The sequence below is a fragment of the Ciconia boyciana genome, chromosome 6, assembly GCF_034638445.1.
Source record: "Ciconia boyciana chromosome 6, ASM3463844v1, whole genome shotgun sequence".
NCBI classification, from domain to species: Eukaryota; Metazoa; Chordata; class Aves; order Ciconiiformes; family Ciconiidae; genus Ciconia; species Ciconia boyciana.
Genome location: NC_132939.1, coordinates 30,336,278 through 30,363,599, shown reverse-complemented (window position 1 = coordinate 30,363,599; position 27,322 = coordinate 30,336,278). Strand labels below are relative to the sequence as shown.

The 27,322-nt window shown below is 41.0% G+C and overlaps 1 protein-coding gene across 1 annotated transcript; it reads left to right on the top strand.

Moving 5' to 3' along the window:
* Positions 1–1,035: 1,035 nt before the first annotated feature.
* Positions 1,036–26,647, top strand: LOC140652880 (cytosolic phospholipase A2 epsilon-like). The gene is made up of 20 exons (XM_072864247.1): positions 1,036–1,062; positions 2,607–2,679; positions 10,782–10,918; positions 11,240–11,371; positions 12,595–12,635; positions 13,575–13,617; positions 14,210–14,273; positions 15,619–15,779; positions 15,984–16,076; positions 16,738–16,775; positions 17,453–17,609; positions 18,086–18,222; positions 18,731–18,953; positions 20,156–20,270; positions 20,910–21,047; positions 21,761–21,868; positions 23,027–23,218; positions 23,674–23,840; positions 25,346–25,529; positions 26,409–26,647. The coding sequence occupies exons 1-20, from the start codon at positions 1,036–1,038 to the stop codon at positions 26,645–26,647; spliced, it is 2,469 nt and encodes an 822-aa protein (XP_072720348.1).
* The last annotated feature ends 675 nt before the right edge of the window (positions 26,648–27,322 follow it).

Here is a 27,322-nt window from a genome sequence, read left to right as displayed (position 1 = left end):
AAAAAAAATTCTCCCATTTTTTTACTTCTTGTGTACTCACTTTGTGTACTCCCTCACTGAGACAGGGACCACCTCACATGATGTCCAGTGCCCTGCACCATGAAGCCTTATAAATGTGAGGACATAAAGAATACATGAGAACATAAGGAATAATTAACATTAATTTCAACATTAATTTCACCCTCCCAAATGTATCCTCTTGGACATCATTCACTGAAGCACTTTAATTCAGATGCACAAAGTAACAACATTTTTGAGAAAGTGAGTGAGCTTTTAAAGCTTTGCCTTTACAAGGGAAACTCCCTTACAGTTTCAACAGGTGATTTGGGAATTGTTTCATGCAATATTTGTCACTGCAATATCTGCTTGGCTGAAAGACAGCTTACTGCCTGAGTCGAGCAAAATGTGAGACAGGGATAAAAAAAATTATTTCAGATGTGTCTTTAAGCAAAGACCCACTTACTGCCTATAAGCAACAAAAAGCTACAAAAAGTCTTTTGTATGCACATTGGTTTGTTTGGATGTCCTTGGCCAAAGAAGTCCTTGTTGTCCACTCCTGGGCAGTCGGTTGGCCCTGGCTGGTGTCAGCCACCTCCACACAAAGGGCTGCGGTTTGACAGCCCTCCAGCGTGCAAAAGCACTGTGGCCTCCTCAGGAAGGGATGGGGATGCTTAAAAGTACAAAACATTTGCTCAGTGCCCATAACTGTGAAGGGAAGATCCCTTTCACGTCTCGACCTCCCTCTAACTACAGCTACAAAGACCATCCTTCTGCAGTGCTGGAGCCTGTGCGTCTGTGCCTCGGTGCAGGTGTGCAGCACGCACTCACCTCACGGGCAGTGAGGAGGAGGAGGAGGAGGAGTTGGGGATTGCTCAAGTGGTGGTGGCAGGGTGAGGCGGCGCTGAGTCAGGCACTAACACACCTGCCTGCTTGCTCCCGGCAGCTTAAAGCACAAGAAGCTGCCCAGCCCAGACTCCTCTGTACCCATCTGCTGCCGCATTTCGCACCTGGCTCAGGCACGAAAAAAAGACCACGATGGGCCTGTTCTACAGTAAGAGCCAGGTAAGAAAAGGAAAGAGGAGGCTCTGCGATGAGCTGTGCAGGCAGCCCCTTGGCGGCAGAGGGGAGCTGCTGTAGGAGGTGGTGTTCCACCTCCCGCATCTTCAGCTCCGAGATCCCTGCTTCAGCACCAAGGCTGAGAGCAAAGTGGGACTTCTGCCTGGGTTTTGTGCCTACTTTGTGTTTTAGCCTTCAGGAAGGCAAGGACTTCAACGCTGCAGTAATTTAACTATTTTGAAAATTCCCAATTAAAAAAAAAAAGAGATCTTCTTGTACATTGCTGTTGTCCTTCATTTCCATCCAATTGGCCTAGGCAAAACAACTGACTGAGGAAAAATAAGGAGGTATCACTAATGTCAGTGAGTGCATGAGGAAAGCCAGGAAAATAATATTATGTGAGGTGTTAAATATAGCTCTCTTAAAAATTGTGGGAGTTTTTGGGCATAAGGATTGAATAGTGACACATTGTTATATATTGATCTGTGTATTCTTTGCAGTGATATTGCCTCCTCTATAGGCAGTGTGCATGAACTCTTTGTAGTTTTAAGATTTTTATGAGTTTTTTTGGTTGGTTTTGGTGGGTTTTTTTTGTCATTTAGAGCATTAAATGTGCAGTTTTTCCTCTTTTTATTCCTTTAAAAAAGACCTTAAAATTTTTCCTTTAAATATTCCTTTAAAAAATTCCTTTAAAAATTATCTAGGGAAAAAAGTACCTCACCTTCAGCCCCTATACTTTTGATTAAGTACCGTGTTTGTCTGATCCTTGCTTAGGATGAGAGAGGATGACAAAATCAAACCAGTTTCCTGGCAGGTTTGTTAAATGTCTTTTGATAACCACTTAGGTTTAGGTGGTTTCCCAAGATTTCCATTGATACTTTCCTGTGACCTTTGCTTAAAGGAAGATGGGATGAGCTGAATTATTCAGAGAGAAATAATTACAGAGTTGTTGCTTTCACTGCCCCCTTCTGAGAAGTTTGGGATAGGTCTCTGGAAGACAGTTTTCAGGTCCTCATTGTCTGAGAGCCAGCACTGCTTTACATCAAACATAACAATGGAATTACATGGCTATAAACCAGCTGACGAGCAGCATCGTTACACCATGATATTGTTACTAATTCCTGCCCTGCTAGACTGTCTGCTGTTTGTTGTGAAACATAGTGGATATATATGACATCCTTTGAATTTGCATAGGCCAAGATGCGTGCCAGCTGTATTAATAACACAAGGCTCACTATCATACATTTCTTTCTGATTGGGTTGTAAGAGTCAGACACCTCAAGTTGAGGGTTACCACAAGTTTCCTCAGAATGGAAAATGGAGGACATCAGAGGTTTGGTCTGTGATTGAATGTACATTTTGGGTCTCTGGCCACACCTGGCTGCAAACCTTCTGGGAAGAAGGAGAAGACAATGCACAAGGAAGAACCTCAGTTCAGAAATGTTTTGGATAGTTGGAATTGAAAAGCTTAATTCAGTGCTAAATCTGACTATGCTTCTGTTCTTTCTCTCTGCATTCTCATCCCATGCATTTTGTATGCTGTTCAACAGACAGAACCCTCTCCTTGCAACTTGCTCACCGTAAAAATCATACGGATGAAAAATGCCAGGAAAGCAGACTTGCGTGAGTATCATTGCTATACCCCTGGAGCACCCATGCGCTTGTAAAACTGCTCGGAATATAACAGTCACAAACACTACAGAGTATTTATCAAAGGAGAGAGAGAGAAGATGCGTGACTGTAGCATGCTGAAGATGAGGTAGCATAGTTAGAAGATATTATTTATTCTTGTATCTTTGCCAGTGTAATGCTGAAGTCTAGCCACTAGTTGTAGTTCAGAAGATGTTTGCACAGAATGCATAAAATATTTCATGTCTGAAACTGCAAAGAAAGGTTTTTTATTCACAGGGAAGGCTGCAATAAGAAGTTTAGATGGGGCACTTCTTTCTATGGTTCCTTCTTACAGTAATGTCCACCCTGTGCATCCCTGGGCCTATCACAGAATATTTTATGTGAGCTCAGGACCGGATACTTGACATCTCTCATGGACTGCCAAATTCGATTCAGCCATAAGAACAGCCATGTTTCAAAATTAGTTGAGGGCTCACACTGTTAGCTTTTTCTATTCTTAACTATTTTTACAAAAAGCCCAGGAATGATAGTTACGTAAAAGTTTATTAATGCTCCATAAATATCTGAACTGCAAGGCACTAGAAAAAAAGATGTGAATGACAATCACCTCCAATCTGAGGAGATGGCTGATTGTCTTTCATTTATTAATGTATACAAATAAGAAGGTCTGAATCCAGAAAGTTTCTACAGGAACCAGACCAAGCTAAATTTGTTCAGTTAAAATGATGCAAGACAAGGCATTTGTTTGGGCCTTTCCGAAGTGATTTGCTTTGAGTCCTGCTATAGTTTCTCTAGAGAGCAAAGGTATATGAAGAAGAGTTTCTCATTCCAATTTTTACTGAAGAGAAGTAAGATACTTTCTTGTTGCTGAATGTATGGAGTAGAAGAATCTGTATGAACCTCCCCACTGGACTACTTCTGAAGTGCGGAAAGGAGATCTGAAGCTCAGTTATAGGCTGGAGAGAAATCCCTTGCTACAGCTAAAATCTATTTGAAGGTACAAATGTGAACTCAGAACTGAAAGAAAGAGGTGTGGAAAACTACAGCCCTTAGATATCTCTCCACATAATCATGTTCTATTAAACCAGCTGCATGATAATGAGCTTACCAAACTTCCTCTCCACTTTTTTCTCATCTAGACCAATGCTTTTTATTTTTGTCCTGAAACTACTTTTATTCTGAAGGGAGTTCCCTGTGTTTTGATGCTGTCCTTCCCAATACTAGAAAATTTCTAGGGTAAGGGACAAGTACGGAAATGCTCAGGCATTTCTGCTTCCCAGTCCAAGACATGTCCCACTAGCCCGTAAAGCTGCTTAAAGGAGCAGTTTGAATGACAGAGGTGCTTTCGGAGCGTGGCACAGGGTCTGGAGCAGCAGTAAAGCCACAGCATGGGCTTTCCAGGCTGAGGTTGTTCTGCCTTAAACTGTGAAGCATATACTGGATGTTGCCTGCAAAACAGAATGACAGACATTCACCACAAACATTGCCAAGCTATCATCTGTTTGAAATGGTAGTATCAGTCAAAATATTGAGGAAAAAAAATTTGCACAAACTAAACAAAAACAATATTTGCAAAAGGTGAATGCTTTGCTTGTTGGGTACTTCCATCACGTAGGAAAAGAAAATCATACCAGTCATGGCACTGCCTTGCTTACGCTTAATCGTTGAATCTGGTTTTGATTGACAGCTGCTTAATTCCATTAATATTTGATTTTGCTGAGCGTAAAATTGTCAGTTGCGTTTATCAGAAAGATCTGCCTTTAAATGATTTCAGGATGTAGTTTTCTATACAGCCAGACTTGTAAAAGTCACATATTTCAGTGACATGCTCTTTATTACATAAAATAAACCTATATTTCAAATAGGTTTATTTTAATAAATTTCAATTTTATTTAATAAATTTCAATTTTAATAAATTCATTTAACCTCTGGTTAAACTCACTGGCAATGTAAAAGCTAGTGCAAATTGCATGTTGGTAACTGTATGTGACTTTCCCTGAGAAGCAGCAAAATGGGAGGCTTAAGATAAAAAATGTACTACTTGTACAAAATTTTGCTGGTTTGTGTGTAAAACTGGGGGAATATTGTTGAGTTGTTTCAGTCATCTTTACAGTTCCCTACAGATTAGCTTGACACAGCCTTAGGAAACGCAGAAGCGTGTGGAACTCCATCACCAGCGATGTAGACTTCTTTACAGTACCATTTTCCTAACACTGATTTTTTTTTCTCATTCTTCCTTTTCCCAGCTCTGTTTTTATCACTTTCCTTTTCCTGCAAGCTTTTCTAGATAGAGCAAGTTGGCAAGTGTCACCTATTTCTCAGTCATCTTATAGATTTTTAACATTTAAAATCAGCTCCTTCTATCTCTTGCCAATTGTGCTCATCCTTTTGTTTCTGAAGTGAATCCCATTTTGTTATTTTCTCCTCTCAAGATCCCTTCTTGCACTAGGTTTCTGTAGAGTTTTTGGATGACTTTGTTTAATACTCTTCTAGTGTTTAGAAAGTCTCCCAACTTGGTGCTGCAAGTTAACTTCATTATTGGCCTATCTGCTCCATTTTCCAGGTAATAGAGATGGGAAAATTAATCCATAAAAATAGACTCTCAAAACCTCACTAACATCTCCCACGGAATAGATAATACAAGACCTTTAATGGAAATTCAGTGCATAAGATAGCATTTTTATCTAAGACAATTTAAATTGTTTCATTCTGCTTTTTAAACCCTGAAACTTTTTAATGCACCCTTGCGCTATTCTGTCTCTTCTTCCCACTGATCCATCAGTGTGTAAATTATAACACTAATTTCCACTTGTGTATTGATGCATAGCTGATATCATTGATACCTCCTGTGAATTTAGTGCCTTGTTTGTGTTCTCCATGTTCCCCCTTCCCACTGAGCACACCCACGTCCCCATCAGGTTCATTGGGACTCTTGATATTCCTGGACCTGCGAATACTTGCCAGTTCCCAGATTTGGGTGTGTGTCCCATCTGCATCCTGACTCCCTAATGGGGTGAGACTTGGATATGCACCAATCCAACCCACCCTTAAAAACAGGGCTTTCTCTGCAGAGAATTTCAAATTTCAAGCTCAGACTCTCACAGTCCTTGGGCAACCACCATAGCTCCAGAACAAACAGAAGGACATGTCTTTTTGCAGGATGTGGTTCAGCTGGGGAACTCTCCACGGCAGGAGATCATGGATGCCAAAAGTTTATGTGGGTTCCAGGTGGAGACTGGGCAAGTTAACATAGAAGAAAAATCCAATGAAGGTTGGCTTAGGAAGTCTCTGAATTTTAAATTGTGAGGGCTGAGAGCGCATTATATGATGCTTGCCCTCTTATACTCTTCCTTAGACACCCACCGCTGAATGTGGGGCATGTTCTTCTCTGACAGTGATGTCCATCCCTAACAAGACCCAAGATCCTTCCTAAAAAAAAGACAAAGGGGCTAAAGAACAAGATACTAGAGAGAAACAAAATCATTAAGTGGAATTAACAAATGAAAAAGAAAACAAAACAGAGTGTTAAGGGTTAAACAAAAAGGTAAAAATAGGCAACTGGATGAGAACACTGGGCTGAGCAATTTTAAGCCATCATTCCCTGCTTCCTGAAAACATCCAGGAGCCCTCAGTGGACACTGCCTGTGGACCCTGGGATAAATGGACCTTGACTGATGTAGAGTTAAAAATCTTCTTCAGCATTTTCTTAGTAAGAAAATTATATCTTTGAAGCTTTTATGGATTTTTTTTTTTTTTTAATTAGGCTTGTTAATTTTGGAAACTTCCAGGTTTTGGACCTTTTTTAGATAAGGCTTATATTATTTCGGGTACAATATTTTATAAAATTATTAAGTATGTTTTACATTTCTATAAAAAACCTTATTTTATGGCATTGCAGTAGCAGTTCTGCCATATATGAGATCAATTCATGGAAAGGCCCCTGAGATCCTGAAAAGAAATATAGCCAGTGAAATACATTATTGTTTGAGGAACTATGGTCCAACGTGATACTTATTGCAGGAACCTGCAGACTTCCTCTGGTGTTTTGTTCTTGCACTGTTGTTATTGTTTCATTGTTATTTATTACTTACTGCACCATTTAAGCAGTTGCAATTACATACCAACAGCCTATTGTTCTAGGTGCTGCTTGAAATCTCATTATAAAATAAGAGGATGTGGACTGATAAAGCCTGACAAGGAATAAAACAGGGGGAAAAAAGTAAGGTTATTTAGCAACGTCTCAGCAAAGGGATGTTTTAAGGAGGGATATAAATGAGACTAGTGATACTGTTTTAGGGATACTTGTAGGGTGCTCCACCCAATGTGAAGGGTAGGGTGGGAGAAAACGTGAAAGCTTTTTATTGAAGTTTAGCTATTAGGAGATTAATGTTGAAAGCTCCCTGCAGGCAGGAACTGATCTCCCAGGACTGAGTGAATTCTGATAGTCTGACTGTGAAGGGCCTTGAGAAGGAAGACTTTTACTTTCACAGAAATAACCCACATGCTTATCTAAAAGAAAATATTAAACGTTCCAGTGATCTAAATTATCTAATACTCTACGCTCTAGAAAATAGCAATGCCTGCCTGTCCACCCACCCTTAGCCAGATCTCTGGTCAGCTCCACAGTGTAGGAGGAAGAAGAAAAATGCTTTTCTTAGCTGGTGGTGATAGTTTATATTTTGTTACATGGATGGGTCCAAGTGAGGGGAGACATGATCAAGGAGATGGTCTGGGCAAACAGTGTTTGAGACCACATTCTTGGTTCAAATCCCTTCAGCACAAAAAGAAAAATGATACCCTAACAGTCATGAAAAATCTACCCCCTAGAAAGAGCCTCAGTGTGAGCACTTAAAGGCAGTCCAAGAGGAGGAAGACGTCCAGGTTGCTGCCCAGGTTACATGTGGGCTGGAGGTTGCGTCTGTTAGCAGCAAAAAGGAGGCAGAATTAAAATTAAAAATTTTTGGTTTAGCCCTGTTTGAATTTGAGCTGTCTATGAGACAGGTGAAATTTTAGCTCGAGCCAGAACAGCTGGTGCCCTGCTCTTGTCTGTGGTGCAGCATGGTGCTGGGGCTATGGTGTTTCTGAGCATGGGTCGTGTCGCTGTAATGCTTTCTAATGGTAAAGCACAATTAAGATCCAGTCCTGCTGCTATCCTGGAAGATAATTAGAAACTTAGTGTAATAACTGGACGAAGAGACCATGCTGTCATAAACACCTGCTGCTACGCCTGCTTTTGGCAGGATATTGCCCCACGGTGATACCACGGCTGCCACCCCAAGCATGTTTGATGGCTGCTCACGTGTCGTGGTCCAGGGGAGGGACGCAACAGGTTGCTGCTGTGAAGCTCTGCTGTGTGTACCACGTGAGTGTAATCGCCATAGTTAGGTGGTGGTTAGGCTTACGTACCAGGGTAATGATGCATTTGCTTGCATGTGGCTGGCAATGGGAGCCTTGTACGTATATGTGAAGAGGCACTTGATACAAAGCAATGGGATATTGTGGCGTTACCGACTGGCTTGGGCGCAGGATATGCTGTGGAGTTTCCAGTTCTCACATCTGCTGGCACCTGGAGCTGGTGGGGCAGAATATGGGCCTGAGGTATCTGAGGTGTGTAAAAAGGTTCCTGGGTGTTCTAATTACCTCTCTTATAACACTTGGAAAAATACTTCATGAACAAGAGGCAATTAGGTTTCAGAGGACACCTCTGAAGTACAAAAGGCATCACCAAACACGTTTTGCAGATGGGAAGATGCTTGTTCAGTGACTGTGTCAGAAGGCCCCCAGAGAAAGTCAGAGATCTGAAATGAGAAGTCAGAGCTCTGCTGACAAGTAGTTATTTCTTAAAGGTGTACAATACAGTGCAGTAGCAGACAGTGATCACTTGCAGAAAATAAAAAAATTGGTGGACTTTCAAAGTAATACTTTGTTCTTCGCAACAGACCTCGTCAGAGCATGTATTGCTATTTGGGAAATGTCAATGAAATAAACTTTGGATGGCTCACAAATTTATGGACTTGGGTCCTTCTGATCCTCCTAGTGGGGACAAGAGCTGACAGCAGTCTGTGCTAATATCAGTCTGGACTTCCCAAGAGTCAAAAAGGATTTTCATATGGACATTTCCTGTATACACACAAAAGTCTGGGAGTGTTTTGGTTTTTTTTTTTTTTTTTTTTAGAATGTATATATCTTTGTATATGCCACAACTACCTTCATCGATCAAAGTTACTTTCTCTTTTGTTCGGAGTTACTCAAACAAAGATGACTTAAGTCTCATGGGAGTCAGAAAAAAAAAAAAAAGGCTGGCTTTGCTAATTCTTCAGTTACACATAGAGTGCGATAAAGGGCCGAGCCAATTACTCTGTGCTTCCCAAAGTCAGGTCTACCAGTAACACTAAGTGGGACAAGACTACGTGTAGTCAGATGAAGGTGTGTCTGCTATGCAATGGCAGGAATGCTTGAGTAGGTGGCGTTACAAATAGAGGAAACATAACGCTAATGATGGGATTGGCATTTAAGGGGAATACTCCCCCATGCTATCTTTGGCACTTGTGTGGGTTGTTGTCCATAACTAACAGATCATATTCTGTGGGGTGATCATCCCTGACTTTTGAGTGTGGGTCCACAGGATTGTTAATCTCATGATTCATGTTTGCCTTTTATTTCTTAACAACTATGACAAAACATATTTGCAGGCAGATCATTCTGACCTCAGAATGAAAGTGCTTGTTGATGATGTAAGCACTGCAGCCTGCTGCCAACCACTGTTTCATACTGAAGCTTTGGTCCTGAACATTGCTCACCTATGATGGAGCTCAGGTGGAAAGCCAACTTTACAACTGGCCTCTTCATCTGGGAAAGGAAAAATGAAAATACTAAAGCTGCCCTCCCTACATCTGGAAACATTAAAATTCATAAGTGAACTTCATGACCTGAACACACCTCTAATTGAAACAGCAAAGCCAAAGCAATCTTGTGCAAAGAAGCAATGTCACCTTGCTCTGTGCTGGGAAGCACAAACAAGCTTTCACCTGCCTATCAAGTGTTGCAAATACCCTTATCCCTCTCTGGCTGAGGCACAGAGATGCAGGTGAAAATAGTGGCATTAAGCAATATTTTTTACACAGCTTTACTGGCAAAAACTCTCCCTCAGGACAGGTGCTTCTCAAACCACATGTTACACCACCAGACTGTTCAACATTTCAACATTTTTCTTATATGTGCTCATTTTAGTCCACTTCACAGAGGATTAAGTACAATTCATCTTCTCCACAGATGATTAATTTATTTTTCTTGAAAATTTTTTTCTTGAAATTTTTTTCTTAAAGAGCTTTGTTGTTTAGCTCTATGGTGTATGTGTGTGTGTTCCTTTCTTTAACTTTCCAAAACGGAAGAAGGCAGAACTAGATCAAGTGCCTTGGTGGAAGACCTGCCTTCTGTGACAGCAATGGGACTTCATGGGAATCTTCAGTGAAATGAGCTCTTGTCGCCACTGCATTGGCAGCCAGATGTGCTAGAGAAAAGAAAGGATGCTCCAAAAAGTAGCCAAGACAGAACTTGCAGCCAGAGCTACCCTAGAAACATTCAGGCATGTCCATGTCTATCTGTGGAAGCCCACTATGTGTGAGCTGGGCTCTGTCTGTCCAGCAGCCCCTGTCACAGCTGTGAATGTTGTCTGCTCCGTGTTCCTGACAGGCACCTGAACCATCACCGGTGGCTCTTGTGTATGTGTGTGCCCCTGTGCATATGGATGGCTCGTCGGTGTTAAAACCTTTGAAGTCTGATATATAGAGATAGTCTGGCTATGTGTCTCTTTGAAAAGGAATGCAATGTAACTGCATATTTTGAATGTTTATTGTTTTCCGAGTAATTAAAAGAAGTAGTTCCCAAGAAGAGCAAACAGCCAGGCTTTCACAAAGAGTAAAGCAAGCTGGTTGTCTAGCACTGGCTTGATGGCACCTTAGCTGGCATCCTGGCCTGTGTTCTGCATATCGTCCTGTGTACAGAGCTTAAAAATTCGTACAGTGCAACATCTTACGGGGTACTAGATGTGTTTCATTGGTCCGTTGCTTTCATGCTTTCTCTCTCTTCAACAGTAACCCAGTCAGACTGCTACGTAAGCCTAAGCCTGCCAACAGCTTCAGTGCAGCATTTCCGCACCAAAACGGTCCAGAACAGCAAGAACCCAACATGGAACGAAACCTTCCACTTCACCATTCAGAGCCAGGTTAAGGTAGGAATGGGAGGTATCCCCAACAGGTATTCTTACCAGATATCAAACCTACTGTATAGCCCTTCCACACTGCAGGTCTCTCTGAGTTCCCTTATGAAGTAGTCACACTCTTACTGTAGTTATTCAGCTTTCAATGGTTGGAAAAGACTGTATCTTCCTGAATAGTCAATTGTCTGTAGAGTGAAACTGCAAAATTTCTATTTTACTGTTGCCTTTGCTTTCATTCTTGAACTTCTTTCCCAAATTCCTTTAGCTAAAATGAAATATCTGTGGCATCTTATGTGTGTTAAACCTTATACAATCTATTTTTTTTGATTCCAGAACATTCTGGAGCTGAAAGTTTGTGATGAGGACAACATAACTCAAGATGACCATCTCCTCACTGTATTCTTTGATGTCTCCAAAATCCAGCTTGGAGAAAACATTCAGCTGTGTTTCCAGCTGAATCCACAGGTATGGATAAAATTCAAGGACAAAGCTAAGGATGTGGTCAGGTGAGAATGTGGTTATCTCATCTTTCCTCTCGCATGCCCCATATACAAGTCTTTCTTACTGCCCATTTAGCCACTTGAGTATGTCCATCTGTTTCAGGGGCTGATATATAGTGTTGCTTCTGTAATTATTGCAAATTTAGGGTGCTGCTTCTACGGAGTTGGCCAACATTACTGGACTTGATTGTCTGTTTGCTGTCCTTGATGTCAAAATATCAAGAGTTTACCTCAACAGTTTTAGGCGTCCATTTGCAGTTGGGCCTGGTGGTTCTGAGCTGTGCATTATGTTCTGCTAATGTAAAAGTAGCGACCTGCAGTCATAAGCTGCAAACCCGATTTTCAGAAGTGAGTTTTTCAGCAGGTGCTGGAGTTTCATAAGGTTGAGACAACTTTATACTGAAGTTTTAAGGACAGTGTTTAAGCTAGAAATACTTTACTTCAGTGAGTGCTAATTTGATTTGATACTTGTTTTGGAAAGGCTGGCTCCTCATGCTGTATTTTCTTTAGTGCTCACACTAGGGGCTAACAAGATAACGGGAGTTGCACCAAAACCTGCAAAGGAGGAAGGAAATCTCAGGGAGAGGGAATTATAAAAGACAAAGATGAAGACTGAGCATGCAATGAGTCTATGTGTGCAGACTCCACCAAACCAAAGTACACCCTCCAGAACACCCTAGACTTCTATGAAGTGCCCAAGTGTGCCACCATATTGATGTGCCATGAGGCTCATCTGCACAGGCTGTAGGTGAGGGCTCAGAGAGGGGCAGGGTGATTTGGGTGCACCAGAGAAATCCATCCTTGCTCATGCTGAGGATCAGTGGGGAGCGCTGAGAGCTTGTGGGAGAGGAAGGGAAAGGAGAATTGCAGGTATGTGAAACAGTGAGGGGTGAACCTATGGCTGCAGAGAGGGGGAACAACCACCAAGAGGCCCTGTGGTATGTAATAATTACATTTGGCCTGCAAGGTCTAAAGTAGGAGTCTGCTAAAATAATGGATATGAAATTAGAAGTAGGTAACACTAGAAGTATAGCAGATAGTACATAAAGAAAATCAAATCTGTTGCATGTGCAGTAACAAAAAGTGGACACTGGCTTATAGAGTCCCCTGAAGAGTACAGATTCCTGTAAGGTATCTCTCTTCACAGGAGAACCAACCTGCAGTGACTGCATTCATTTTCTTTTGCAGGGGAAAGAGGAGCTGGAGGTTGAATTCACAATGGAGAGCAGGTGCGTAAGGTCAAATAGTTGATCAATAGAAATGTAAGCCAGAGACAAAATGTTACTGACACAAAAACATCAGTTTACACTTGCAGCCCCCTAACACTGTCACTTTCTGAATAAAGCAGAAGGGAACTTTAGGTGTTCAGGAAATGCCTGAGTATGGCATTTAACGGAGAAGGAGTGCATGACAGTGCATGATGTGCATATATCTACGCCGGGCATCCAGACACACGGAGGAGCTAGCACAGATGCTGATGGGAGCATAGAGATGTCCTGGAAAGCTGCTGCTCACCAGGCTGCAAGGGGCATTCTGCACAGGAGGAAGTTTTAAGTTTCAAAGCCCTCTTGCTCCTTACTGTGGGATCCCAGATGTTTGCTTTGTCATAAGAATGTGGGAAAATGATACTTGGAATTTATTTTAGTTGTGGGAATAGATTAAAAAATTTTTTTTACTGTATTTCTATGCTGACTGTACAGTTAATGGAGAGAATGGGCATGTAAATCAGTCCGAGTGCTTCTAATTGATTTTTAAGGTAAATGGTAATATTTTTTCCTTTTTTGTTATGGTATGTTGGATGAATTCACCAGCTTTTCAGCTCTGATCCCCCAGGTTTGAACTGAGCAATATGGGGCAATAGTGTAATTATGCCATCCCTGTGTAAATTTTCTTCAGTGTGTCAGAAAACGATCCTGTCTGATACAGTGAGGAGCTCCCCTGTTCAGCAGATCTCCATAAATAGTTTAAAGTTCAGACTCAAGCCTGTGAGAGGCAAATTGTATTGAATGTCCAGCTAGACATGTTTGCCCATGCTGCCTGTCCAAAGACAGACTTTTAAAGATAAAGATAATTAAGTAATTATTAAAGAAGAGTAAAAAAAAACCCAAAACAAACAGAAAAAGGAGAGTGCTGGTTTTGAATTGATTGTTTTCCATTTTGTCTTTTAGTCCGGATCCTCCTGAAAACATTGTTACTAATGGAGTTTTAGTGGTAATTTTTATTTCATAATCCTTTCCCTGCCATGTAGCAATGCTTATTGCAAAGCTAGTATTAAAGGTACTGGGCAGTTGCTCCATACGATGGCATGAAGGCATCGGCCGAGAGGCAGGCTAAGGCTGGTGTCAGTGTTGGCTTTCCCACGCGGTCCCCGCTAGTGACTCATGCTGGGAGAGGCTGCAGCTGTGAAAGCTGTGACCTGCCGCCAGCGCTCGCCTCTGCCCAAACTGAGCTGTCTCCATCGGATGACATCCCTCCATCTGCCCGGGAAGAGCTGGGCTAAGCATCCTGCGCTGCACCCCTTCCCCTGTGGCCGGTCCTCCCCCATGCCCTTGTGGGACTGCTTCTCCAGGCAGGAGAGAGCAGATCCCTTCTCATTCCTCATCTCTACATGATCTGTTATTTCCCATGTGGAAACCCAATGCCACCTCCCTAGACCTGGTAGAGGGGTTATAGGCTGGCACCATCTCTCTGCTGAGGTGCGTGCCCCGAGCCCCTGCGCCCCACACGTGTCTGAGGGACTGGCCGAGGCAGAGCTCTGCTGACAGAGAATGCCTTTTTCTCTTTCCCCGGTTGTCTCTTACAGTCCCGCGAGGTTTCGTGTTTGGAGGTGCAGGTGAATGGCGGGAGGCTGAGGAAGGACAGTACGGGTGAGCCTTTCGCTGACTTATGGAGCAAATCTGGATGCCACCTTATGGCAAAAGCGCTCAGTGTTTTACACTTGAACGCTCTGGTTTAAAATTATTTAAGATGCGTGACAAAATCCCAGAGATGTCAGTGGCCTCTGGAGGGGGCTGTAGTTGGTCAAAAATATACCAATTATTACAGAACGTGGCGTGATGAGCATGTGGTCTGGTTTCCCCACAAAATACTTTCCTCTCTAATAACAACTTCTCATATGCTTATAACTTTCCAAAATATTTGCACAGGGAATTGAAATTTTCTGAGTCTTAAACTGGAGCAAATTCCTGTTGTTTCTGGATTCAGAGATAAAGAAAATGGACAGGAAGAGGACTGGGCCTCTTTTATCAATTTAACTTCTTAAAATTTCTTTAGGAGTAACAATATAAAACATGCCACTAGGTGAAACACGAGACACACACTACCGTCTCGAGTCCATGCCTGTGGACCTGTGTATCTCCTACGCAATTTTTAAAATATCACACTGTGACATCTCCTGATGGCCCCAATCCAGCAAACTGCTTTAGCATGTGGATGATCCAGTTGAACTCAACTGTCACAGTGAAGAAGTTTACCAGATGGCGCTGAAAATGCTTGAGTGGGATAATTCTTTTGAAGGCTGACTATATACACCTTTGAGTGTTTGGATTTACCAGTGTATTTCACCTTGAACCTGGGTTGATACCATTCTATATAAAGACCACTTTTAAATTACTTGAAGAGACATACCTGGGGCTTACTACATGAAGGCCAGAAAACACCAGGCATTATTTTTGTAAGTGTTAGAAATTATTTCAAAAGAAATATTACAGGTTGAAGTAAAAGGAAATATGATAGAGGGACTGAGATTTTACTGGTTCCAAAGAGAACTGTGCTCTGCTACCAAAAAAAAAAAAAAATTCTTTCTCCTAAAAGTCTGAAATTTTCAAAACACCTTATTATTATACCAGAATAATATTTTAGTACCACATACTGTCTTATTGCTGAGGTACTTGGAAAATTTCAGACTTTGAGGGGAGAGCGCGCTTTTTTGCCCCAAAACTGTTACCAGCTGTGAAATAGAGCAGTGGTCTCAGCAATCACAGTATATATGGAAGTGCAGTGGTCATATAGCAAAAGTTACTATATGGCATGTTCTGTACATGAGCTCTAAATTTGAAACCCAAAGGCTCAGATAAGTGAGTCTATTTATTTATCCTACAATTTGGGTATCAAAATGAAGTGGTTACTTAAGAAAAACATATATTACATTACTGTGCAAAGAAACAAACCACTTTTTTTTAAGAACTTAAATTTGAAAATCCTTTGCTTCAGAAAGAAAGTTTGCATTAACTGTGGACGGGTCATACGAAGGAACCCAGACCCACACGCTGAGCTCCTGCCTCTGCCCGACCTCCCCAGCCAGGTTCCACTACATCAAGTATAATCAGTCGGTGCTCAACGTGGCTCTGCCGCGGCGGAGGCGGCTCAGCAGGGTACGTGATTGCCACTAATGTGTGGCTGGCTATTTGCTGTGTATTTTTTGGGGGACCTCTAAGATCTGAGTGAGTGTGCAGGTTTGTGTATGCAGGGAATTGGTAAGTGCATGTATGTAAGCGAGGCAGGGGAGATTGCTTTTACCTTGTTTCCCCCTTTACGTATAATAGTTAACTGTTATTTTTTTCTACCTTTTTTTCCAGTCTATATCAAGTCAAAATGAAAGGGATATGAATGAGTCTGTGACTCTAGCTCTGAACTCGCTTCCTATACAAGAGAAAATAACAATAGCAGAGGTGAGAACAAGTCTTTCTTAATAAAAAACAACCCAATACACATTCAGTTTGGTGGGTCATGAGAGTCTTACAGTTCAGTGATTCAGTTCCTGTCAGACATGACGCATGCTACAGTGTAAGGTGTGAATTACAGTCACTCTGCAACTATGCAATATTTATTTTTTTTTCTTTTGTTCTGCATGTGGTTCCAAGCATGCCATTCAACCCTGTTCTGAGTTTAAACTAATTTCCTCAGGACATATCTAATATGTTCATCAACATAGTATGTGAGCTAACAGTAATGGATATGACAATTAAGACACATATTTGCAAAGGAAAAGTCTGAAGCAGAAGATAAAACAGAGAATATCCATATGCCTGTGGTTCAGATGCCCAGCTTTCAATGACCTTCGCAGAAAATGAAGGTTAAACTAGGCATTCAGCTATGGAAACCTGATGGACCCTAAGCCCACCTGGCTTGGGTGAATGGCCCACTTCTATTCAACCCAGACTGTACTGGAGCTTGTTATATCTCTCACAACCCAGACCATTGCTGGCCAGATTCTGCAGCTGCATTACTGACTGCAAAGATAGTGAAACTCAGCCTGTAGACGGAGTGGGGGAGGAAGGCGCAGGATTAATGACCTGAGCATGCTTACACTGTTTGTATTGCGATTTTCAGGACAGGACAATTGACTTGTACACAAAGGCAAGTGAATGGTAAGTGAGTCTCCAGCAAGACCTGATCCTGTAACTGGGAGACATTTGCACCTACACAAAGCTCATTTGAAATCAGCAGGGGTCCATGCAGGCTCAGTTGTAAGCAGAGGTGTGTTCCTCTTTGGGGTGCAGGCTTTTGTTTGCCAGGTTCTCCTTGATGGAGAATTAAATCATGGGTCCCCTTTCCTCCAAGTTTCCAAGCTGTTAGTGTAGCTCAGTAAGTAGATCTTGATTTGTGTGCACTATTATGACCACAGATGGAGAGAGCAGCTCCACAAAGAAATATTTCTGTATTATACAAGCAAAATAACACCAAGGCATGGTAGCTGTTTCCCTAATCAACTGCAGTGCCTGTTGACAGCAGTTATCTAGTTAGTCACAGGCACATATGGCAGGTACTACTGAAATTTGAAAAATTAATTATATGAGCAAATAAAACCAGAAGTGTGTTGTAGGAACCTTGTTACCATACCAGGACAGTATGTCATGTTCTGCTCTGCCTTCCCATTTGCATTCTTGTTAGCAGTTATGGCAATTAGCAGAGGCCTGTCTGTGGTGTTGCTCCTTCTCATTTATTACATTATACTGTCCACAAACTGGTCTGTAAACACACACAAGCATAGCTGGAGTTGACCACAGCGAATAATAATATAATAATATTTGTGCCCTGGTCTCAGGACTCAGGGTCTGTGTTTCAGGCCAAGAAACCTAGATGCCCGCCTGGGGTTCGACCTGTGCACCGACGAACAGGATTTCCTGCAAAACCGGAGGAAGGTGGTTGCTGCTGCACTGAAGGATGTTCTTCATCTGGAGGAAGATCTGCAAGAGCATGAGGTAACTGGGAAAGGCACTGCTGGGTGATTTTTCTCTCTCCTTTCCCTCAGGCCTGGAGATAAGGAGTGATTTCTCGCTTCCATCCAGATAAGGAGCAAGGACCTCTGTCAGCAGCTGCTCCTCCAGGGCGCTCTTTGCAGCCAGGGAGATCTGAGCTGGAGAGCTCAACAGTCTGTCTGGATGAGCAAGTCTCTACTTCCACTTGGCTTTCTAGTGAATCATTTGGAGGAACTTTAAACCAAGGAGTTTGGTCCATCTTTCTTAAAAATCCTTCTTGAAGTGCAAAATCTTTTAGTATACCTCACAGGGATGTCCAGCAACTTGTATTGCTTATAACTCATAAAGCAATGTTGTTTTGTCTCTAATCTACGTGTTTATTTTACCATGTTGCTTTTGCATGTCTGCCTTCTTTTGACACGATATGCCTTAATGCCACTTTTCCACCTATGCTTTCTGCCCTTTTTTGTGTTGAACAGGTGCCTATAGTGGCTGTGACCACAGCAGGATGTGGGATAAGAGCACTCACTGCCATGTATGGCAGCATTTTGGGTCTTCAAAAGTTGCGTGTTCTGGATTGCATTTCATACATCAGTGGCTCGTCTGGCACAACTTGGTGAGGAGTCATTTTGATACTGTTGTTTGGATCTTGTTGTGTTAAGCAAAACACATGCTTTATCTAGGGTTTTAGATCTCAGCGAGAGTAAAAGGGGTCTATTGAGGTACTGTTTCCATCTTTGGTCTATGAATGCCAGGGTCACCCATGAAAGACCTATTGTGCATCATACATTTGGTGTAATTGAAGTCACTTATCCCTAACCAAAAGAGGAGACTTTATTTGAAACACAAATATCCTTAATCCTATGCAAAATGATCCTTTATAGTTACTTACTGTTGGACAGAAACAGCATTGACAGCTGGTGTAGCTGCTTGTGTTGGATCCAGATCAAGTGATTTTTGACTGATTGCCTTTAGACTTGCATTTACGCTCAAAGTAAGCTCAAAGAGGACAGTAACCTAAAGATAAAACAATAAGTGCCCAAAGCTCTGCAAAGTATATCCTCTGAGTTTCAAAAGCATCTTCTTCATTTCTTTCTGCTTTCCATCATGTTCCCTGCCTGCAGGACCATGACAAAACTATATGAAGATGCTGATTGGTCACGTAAGGATCTTGGAGAAATAATTATCGAAGCTCGGAAGCAAGCAGCCAAGTGCAAGATGGGGGCTTTTTGCTTGAGAAGTCTGAGGAATTATTACAGAGAGCTGAGCCAAAGGACCCAAGCAGGACATAAGACATCTTTTATTGATCTGTGGGGACTCATGATTGAATCCATGTTAAATGATGGGGTAATGTCTATACATCTTTCTTCTCATAAAGTTGGTGACTTGATCTTTATGACCATTACGAGAAATTAAAACTAGGAAGAGACACCTGGCCACTAACAACATACTTGGTATGTAGACAGAACACCACTTATTTACATTAATAACTTGGAGACATAGTGTATATCTACACTGGAGCCTAAAGTATGATTGAATGTAACATAGAAATGCTCGGACTAGCTCTAAAGTAACCACCATGCTAATTAACCTTGTAGCTGTCCAAGAAATTTTCGAGATTCTTAGGTGTTTTTTATGGCCCCATGCTTTTATGTCTCCACTGCCACAATATTTACACAAGCTGCAGTCATATTTTGAATGTACTGCTGATGTACCCCATACGTAGTTACTGCACTTTGTGATTTACTGATGAGAAAGTACACAGATCCAGAGCTCCTGAGACATCTTAGCTACAGAAACTGTGATTTTGCAGTTGCCATTCAGCTACTTTGGATTTGATCTCTCAGGACCTCCTGTTCCTAATTTTATTGTAATGACACAAGCAAAACTTTCCATGTAAACTAGAAGACTGATGATAGCTGGAGAAAAAGCTATTTTATTTTAAAATCCTGTAACCATGGTTTATATTTTGTCTAGGTGAAAAGATAAAATGAACTACTCTCATTTCATATCATATTTCACATTGTATTTCTGGCCTCAGTGTTACATAGCAAAATTTGCTAGAATTTAATTTGGTTGAAGTACACTCAAAATCTCCATTTCCTGTATAAGATAAGTTGTTAGTATTGGACAGCTCAAGGATTTTTCCTCTGTGGATGTTAACTTCCAATACGGTTTTCAAAAAAAATCTTTACTAGAAGGGTCATTAACATGCTTCCTTGAAGAACTCATATGTTTAACATGAAGTATGTGATAACAGCTGAATTACCCAGATCTGCCCTATTTTTTCGCTTACATTTAGCAACGCAAAGTTAGAATAGCACGTGAAGCAACTCATTACTGTCATTGTATACTGAATGTAGAACATGGCTGGTTATCTTAACAACAATTATTCTTGTTCCCACGATTTTCTTGCCCTCTGTTATTCAAGCACATGGAAGTAAATTTAGGAAGAAATTCAGGAAAATGATATCCCATATTCAGACTTTATAAGATGATGTCTTTAAGGAACTGATTATCAGCTAACTGTTTTTTTTTTCCAAATCCAGAAATGCTACCACAGACTTTCTGATCAACGTCGGGCAGTCAATCAGGGTCAGAACCCGCTGCCCATCTACCTTGCCCTCAATGTCAAGGACAAAGTAGCCACCAAAGATTTTAGAGGTAATGTTTAAATTCTGGAAAAAGAGCTATGTTTTTGTCTCAGGAGATACACCGTGGGGATACTGTAAATAATGGAAAATTGTTTTAAATTCTCGCTCCAAGCCAGGAGAAGTCCTGTTCAGAGAGAAGAAGAGTAACTGGGCAGCCACAGGATAAACAGCAACAGTTTAGTATTTTGTAAGATCTCCTGGCACTTAAGTGTGCATATTCAGACATTAACTTCGGACTAATAACACTACATAGATCTGTGACAAAGTCTCAGAAACACTATGAATTCTTAAAGGAAGTGATTCACAGGAGCTTTAAGTTCGCCTAATGTATGTTTTTCATAGTTGGCTAAAGGCAATAAAAGCAATGGAAGTCAATCCGTGTTCTAGTCCACCTTCCATAAGAAAACTTCCCACTTGCTAGATAAAAAGAAAGAGGAATTTAAATTTTCCCTTAGCCCTGCCATTGTTCTTTCACAAACCTGTAGACAGTGCAATAGCTGATTCAGAGGCGGCTGTCAGCAGGGTTTGCTCAGAGCACGTGCTAAGCCAGCTCGCCTGTGAGGGCTGATGGCTGAAAGGTTTATTCCATATCTGGCGACTTGATCATTTTTAGTAGCAGAGCTAACATTGTTGGTGCGTGTTTTGGCAGAGTGGGTGGAGTTCACGCCATACGAGGTGGGCTTCCTGAAGTACGGTGCCTTCATTCGCGCAGAGGATTTTGGCAGCGAGTTCTTCATGGGTCGCCTGATGAAGAAGCTTCCCGAGTCCCGGGTCTGCTTCATGCAAGGTGACTCGCCCGCCTGGGGGAGTGACAAGAATTTAATACAAACACTAATGAGTCTCGAAAGTAGTCCTCAGCAACCTGTTGTTCTGCATGTGGCGGCAGAGGTTCTGCATCGTGTCAGAAATGGTTCAGTACCTCAGCCAGCTGAAATTCAGCATGTCTCCTGAGACTTGCTCAGCTGCCCAGATAGCAGAGGTGGTTTTATCATTTGGACTAAGATAAAATGAAACTAAAATGACAAATAAGTTGTTATGTACCTTCACGAGTGCTTTTGAAGCATCACCATTTCCCATAGCTTGCAAAACATTTTGAAAGTTGGAAATCTACGAGACTTTGTGGAAGCTGAAGGAAATGTTGAGAAGAAATAAATAGGGCAAGAAAGAAGGGAATCAGGGAAGGAGCTGGCTGAAAATATTTCTCTATCAAAGGAAAAAGCAAATGAAAATAGGAAAATGTCAATGAAAAATTTCTCAAAAAGAAAGAAAAATTGTTCAGTTAAAACATGGTGGAAGGAAAAATAATTTGAAATTTCTTCTGAAATAAGTTTGCCTTCTAACTCAACTCTGCAACTGAAATAGGTGTCTGGGCTTATGCAAAAATTGGATAAGAATGTGAAAAAGTTAAAGAAGAGTTGTGGAAGGAAGAGAAGGCAGTTTTTTAAAGAACTTCCTTGTGTTTACCTCAGTACTACATATTATACCTTTCCCATTTCCTAGGAATGTGGAGTAGTATCTTCTCCAAAAACCTCTTGGATGCCTGGCATGCAGCTGACAATTCAGAGGACTTCTGGCACAGGTGGACCCAAGGCAAAGTGACTGAAATAGGTAAATCTCAAGTACCCTTTGATTTATGGCCTCCTTCCTCCAGGCCGCTCTGATATAGTAAGTGTGCTAACATTTCTCATGTTTTGAGTTTTTCTTTCAGCCTGGTGCTCCCAGCCTCTGGGTATGGGAGGCACTGGGAAAATAAAGTGATTTGATATAAGCAAAGCACTGGCTATTCAGTAAAATAGTGAGATTTTTACTAGAAGGAAAGACACCATCAGACAGATCTTGATGGAAAGGAGATAGGCATGGATACATAGGGTGGTGTCTAAAGTGTTGTGTTAAAACACTTGGAAAGAAGAATTTCTGTCAAAGCCTCATGTCAACTGTTTGTTAACCAGAGAGAAGCTTGAGCACTTCCTTTTCCAATATCTGTTTGTCCTGCATAACGCATCCCTCCCTAAAAATCTGACTGAACTGAAAGATTTAGTAGAGGTCAAAGGAAGTCAATGGAGTGGAGCTCTGTTATACCATCTGAGAGGCAGCTCTGTACTGAAAGACCATTCCTTGAAAATACTCATGAGCATCTTCATCTTAAAATTCAAGCAAAGCCAGTGATTTCATAGTGAACAGACTTGGGTCAGGATTCTCTAGACTATGTTTCTGGAAAAAAACCCCAAACCCTTATGTTTGGGTTTATATCAATAATTTGCAAGTTTGTGTTGAATTCAGCTGGCCAAACCCAAACCGAATTGAACAAATTGTTTTTTAAAAGTAAAAACAATTAATTTAAAAATAAAACATTCAAATTTTTCTTTTCATTTTATAAATAAGCTTTAAATTTCAGATTTAACCTACATGGAATCTAAAAGCAGTAATCCTCTCAGATATATTAAAAAAATCGTTTTCACTGTTCTTGTTTGCTTGGAAAAGTGAATTTAATGTGTACCAAGATCATGTTGTTTTATGAGAAAAATGTTCCTTTAGTCAGACATGGCCAACCAGGGTTTAGAAAACAAAAGTAATTTTATATTTTGTCAAGAGATTGACCAGAACTCTCTGCAGACCATAGGGAAAAATAATGCAATGGTGAGAGCTGTGAACACATGATTACTGTTGGTACAGAAGAGTCGCTGACCCTTTCTCCTCTTTGTGCCTAACCTCCTCTCAATTGTGGTTATAATTCAGTTGCATGTCATTTATGCCATGTATCTCTAGAGGAACAGCCGGACTTGCCCGAGAAGCCATACGAGATGGCTACATGCATGTTCACTCCTACGAGCGGCCTTTCCACAGCTCTCCGGGACATCCTGACAGACCGCCCTGCCGTCTCCAAGTACCACAACTTCCTGAGGGGCTTCCAGATGCACAACGAGTACATCCAGCAGGAGCATTTTGCAAAATGGAAAGGTGTGGACAGCACTCCTGCCTACGTGCCTCAGCGGTCATTGGGGCAGGCACAGGGGCTGGGATATAACAAGGGAACTGAAGAGAACTGAGTGGGTTTTTTCGTTAGTTGTTAGTGCTTGCTGAGAGAAGAGGAGGGATAACGAAGGAAATCCTCATCTCTTTCACTTCCAGTAACACAACTGTTAAATTTTTGGGTTGTTTGGTACTGGAAGTCCTCACTGGGATGAAAATCACTGGAGTGGGGCCCAGTAGAAAACCTGCCATGGGTTTGGTGCAGTTCATGGGTTTGGAAAGACCAACAAGATGTGAGTGGAAAGGCTGAAGGGATTGTTGCATGCTATCCTAAAGCAAAGGGAAAATCCTGGATGGGAGGGAAGCTCGCCTTCCTTTTGCTTTCTAACTTGACAGATGTCTTTCTGCAGTTTGCTAATAGCTCTGAATCTTTTTCTCTTTAGACACTTTGCTAGACACCTCTCCAAATGACCTGAGAGGCAACTCAGAGCACCTGGAGTTGGTGGATGCAGCTTTCTTCTTTGAAACCAGCTGCCCGCCACTTATGAGACCAGAGAGGAAAGTGGACATCATCATACACTTAAATTACACTGGTGGATCACAGACCTTGGTGAGAAGTCACAAAACTGTCTTTGTTTAGTAATGGCTTTTCCTTTGCTTTCCACAACTTTCAGACAGGTGTCTGTAAAACGTGAAACTTAGTGGAATTTAGCAACATGGAGTTTGCAAACCTTAGAAGAAGAATAGAAATTCCCAGAGGGGAAAATATATCTATTTTTCTCAAACCACTTTTGAGAGAAGTGCTTCACCTAAGTGCTTCACCAGTGAAATACAGAGCGGCACAGTGAAGTTATGATGGTTGAGCTGCAACTTCCATTACAATTATATGTAAGATTTTATAGCACAAATATAGCTGGAAAAACTTTGTCTGTGACTCAGATGCTGAATTTAATCTGCATTTTCCTTAAACATATACAATTTTATTTGTCTTTTGATTTTAATATGTGATTTTCTAACTGTCCAAGAACAACCTAGTGAATGAAGAATTTCTTCATCTTTATTTTTATCTCTTTTAATAAATACAATTTTTCTCCTTATCTAGTGGACTTGAAGCAAGATATCAAATGCATTTACTATGTTTGCAGAAATCTCATTTGTTTAAAATGATTATACACATTTTGAAAGTGGTATTCACCATGGAAAAAGACAGATTTAGGCTTACAAATACATACTTGTAATTGTAATCCTGTCCCTGAAGGGCACCACAGAAAACACAAAGTTCACTGGCTAAGGTTCTGACATTTTCTCAAGTGGAAGATACTTAATGCTGTTCTTACACTGTGATGCCATGTGAAAAAAAAAATTGTCTCTGTAGCTGAAAAAGAGCATATGTTGCACTTGCACTACATTTCTTTCTTGTAATCTGAAGTCTTTTGGAAATATTTAATTCAAACAGCCTCAGGTGGTACTTCAGTGTTTTGTTAGATAATTTAACAAAGTTGGTCATCACAAATGAACTTTCTGATGAATGCTTTTAGTGCTATATTTTGAGACCTAAAATATGTTAGCTTGAAATCTCATATTTTTTCTAAAATTCAAAGTTATGGAAATGGGTAAGTTGGTCTCAAAACCCTGCTAGTCTGTTGAGGTCAACTCACAAGTTAGACTGCTATATAAACTTGATACAGTTATACTGCTATATAAACTGCTGTAACTTGATTGTGAATCTTACTGTCTTGGGCTGTAAATTTAGTTTTGTTTAGATCTAAATTTTTCTGATTTATTTCTCCTTTAATTAATGATACTTTGTAACACTCTTTGAATTCTTCTGTTCTGTTCCTAAATCATATTCCCATTTTAGAGATGTGCCTTGGCACATATTTAAACCCTCTTTACCATCTTGATATTGGGTGTTTTCCTGTAAGACCATTTTCAAATAGCTCCTCAGGCAACAGAAGAACAGTCACTGGGGCTGCAGGTGCTCACAACATTGCCAGATGTCCAGCGCTATCAGTCTATTCTGTGCAACTTGGCATGAAGTACTGGGCTTTGGCAGCAGCCTGATCTTGGGTATCTTTTCCATTCCTTATGCTGCTGCTGTTGGGCCATGACCAGCCCCTGGAGCAAGCTTGCAGATACTTCTCAGAGCAGGGAATTCCGTTTCCCAGCATCGGGCTGAAGGATGACGAGAAGAACCTGAAAGAGTGCTACATGTTCGATGGTGCAGACACCCCGGGAGCTCCTCTGCTGCTTTATTTTCCTCTAGTGAATGACACCTTCCAAAGATATGTAGCACCTGGTAAGTCAACAGTACCCAGCTAATTTTATTGACCAATGAATTTTCTTACTCCCTAGGTGTTTATTCCTCATTCCAAAACAAAAATCCTTTGTTTGCTTGTTTCTACTAGCAAATACATTGCAAAATGGGATGACGTAAACTTTTTGCAAAATCAGGTGAAATCTTGTGCATAATTTTAGTTTGAGTCTTGGTGCAATTCAGTGAAAGAGCAAACATGTTCCTGAAGGAGAGGAATGGGAACTAATTTCTTCTTGTGATCTCCAAAAGTTTACTTTAGGGTATAGAACAAAGCATATTTTTCAGATTATGTATTTTTATGACAGTCAGATTTAGGTAAGAATTACCTGTACAGTGTAGAATGGTTCTGTGGAGGGCCTCTGTGCTTTCTATTTGGGCTCTTTAATGTGTTGATTGTATATGCTGGAAAATCAAAGCAATAATACATAAACTAATACAGTCACAGCGTCCTTTTGGACCACTATTTGAGATGCAGGCTTTGTTTTTATGATGATTTCCAAGGCTATTAATGTTCTACTTCCTCCTGTCCTATATATCTGTTTATTCCTTTTACCATTAGTATACATTCTACTCAAGAATCTGCAGGGTAAGACAAGCACCAGCGACCACATGAAATGACATGCCATGAGCTGCCCAGTAGAAGGTGCTGGTTGCGATGGAATGATGTTTAGTGACACTATTATTTTTTTTTTTTAATTCCAGTAGGCTTTGTTCAGAAGTAGATTTTTCAGAGATCATAGCACTACACTTGTCTTCATAGCAATTGCATCTGTGACCTCTCGAAATTATTCTTGACATAGTCTAGCAGAGTATTGTAATTCCCTAGAACTATACGAACACCTTCTTCTTTTCCCTTGACAGGCATATCACGTAGTGCTGCTGAAATGGAATTAGGCAAGGTTGATATCTCCAGTTTCTGCTCTCCATACTCAACGAGGGAGGTCTCGCTGAAAGCAGAAGATTTCAACAAGCTCCTGAAGCTGACTAGTTACAACATCATGAACAACGAGAACATGATTCTTCAGGCCTTGCGCATGGCTGTGGCACGGAAGAAACAAGCTCTGAGCCAGCCAGTATCACAAGCACAGTCCTCTGCTTGAACAGCATTTTTCTCTCTCTTACTAAGTATTTATCATGCCAGCACAGAATTATATATCAAATGCAACAGCTACTTCACTGTTCTTGGCAGATGCCATCTCTTTCTAAGTAGCCTAAGTAGCCTTCTCAAAAAAGAAAACTTGAAGTATTTGTTTCAGAGCCACATGGTTCAGTTTACTAAGCAGTAGTTGCTTTTTGATCAGGAGTTGTGATTATCAAACATAGCAGTCTATGTTGTTACCACCATCTCACTGTGATGCTCAAGAGGTGAAGATTCAGCTGTGTGTGACAGGGAAATAGTTTTAGCTCTCTCTCTGCAATCTCTTATTGTCTTGGTGGCTAGTTCCTAGTATTTTTTCATCTGCAAGATATTCTGGCATTTCGTTGGAACCACTGGTAGCAAATCCTTAAAACCCTATTCAGACACAGTAGGTGACAACCATGCAGTATCAATTTAAATCATTTTACTTGGTTTTAATAACTTGAATTAAATGGTGTTCCACCTTTTAAAGAGTTTTGTTTCCCGGGTGCTTTTTTGTTGTGAACTGTCATGAAATACATCTATCTTATGAAGGATATTTAATTTTTCAAACTTCTGTTGGATGATGGATGCATGGATGGTGGCCTTTTAGGTCTTTGATGACATCTATTCTTATAAATTAAATCAAACTTATGAA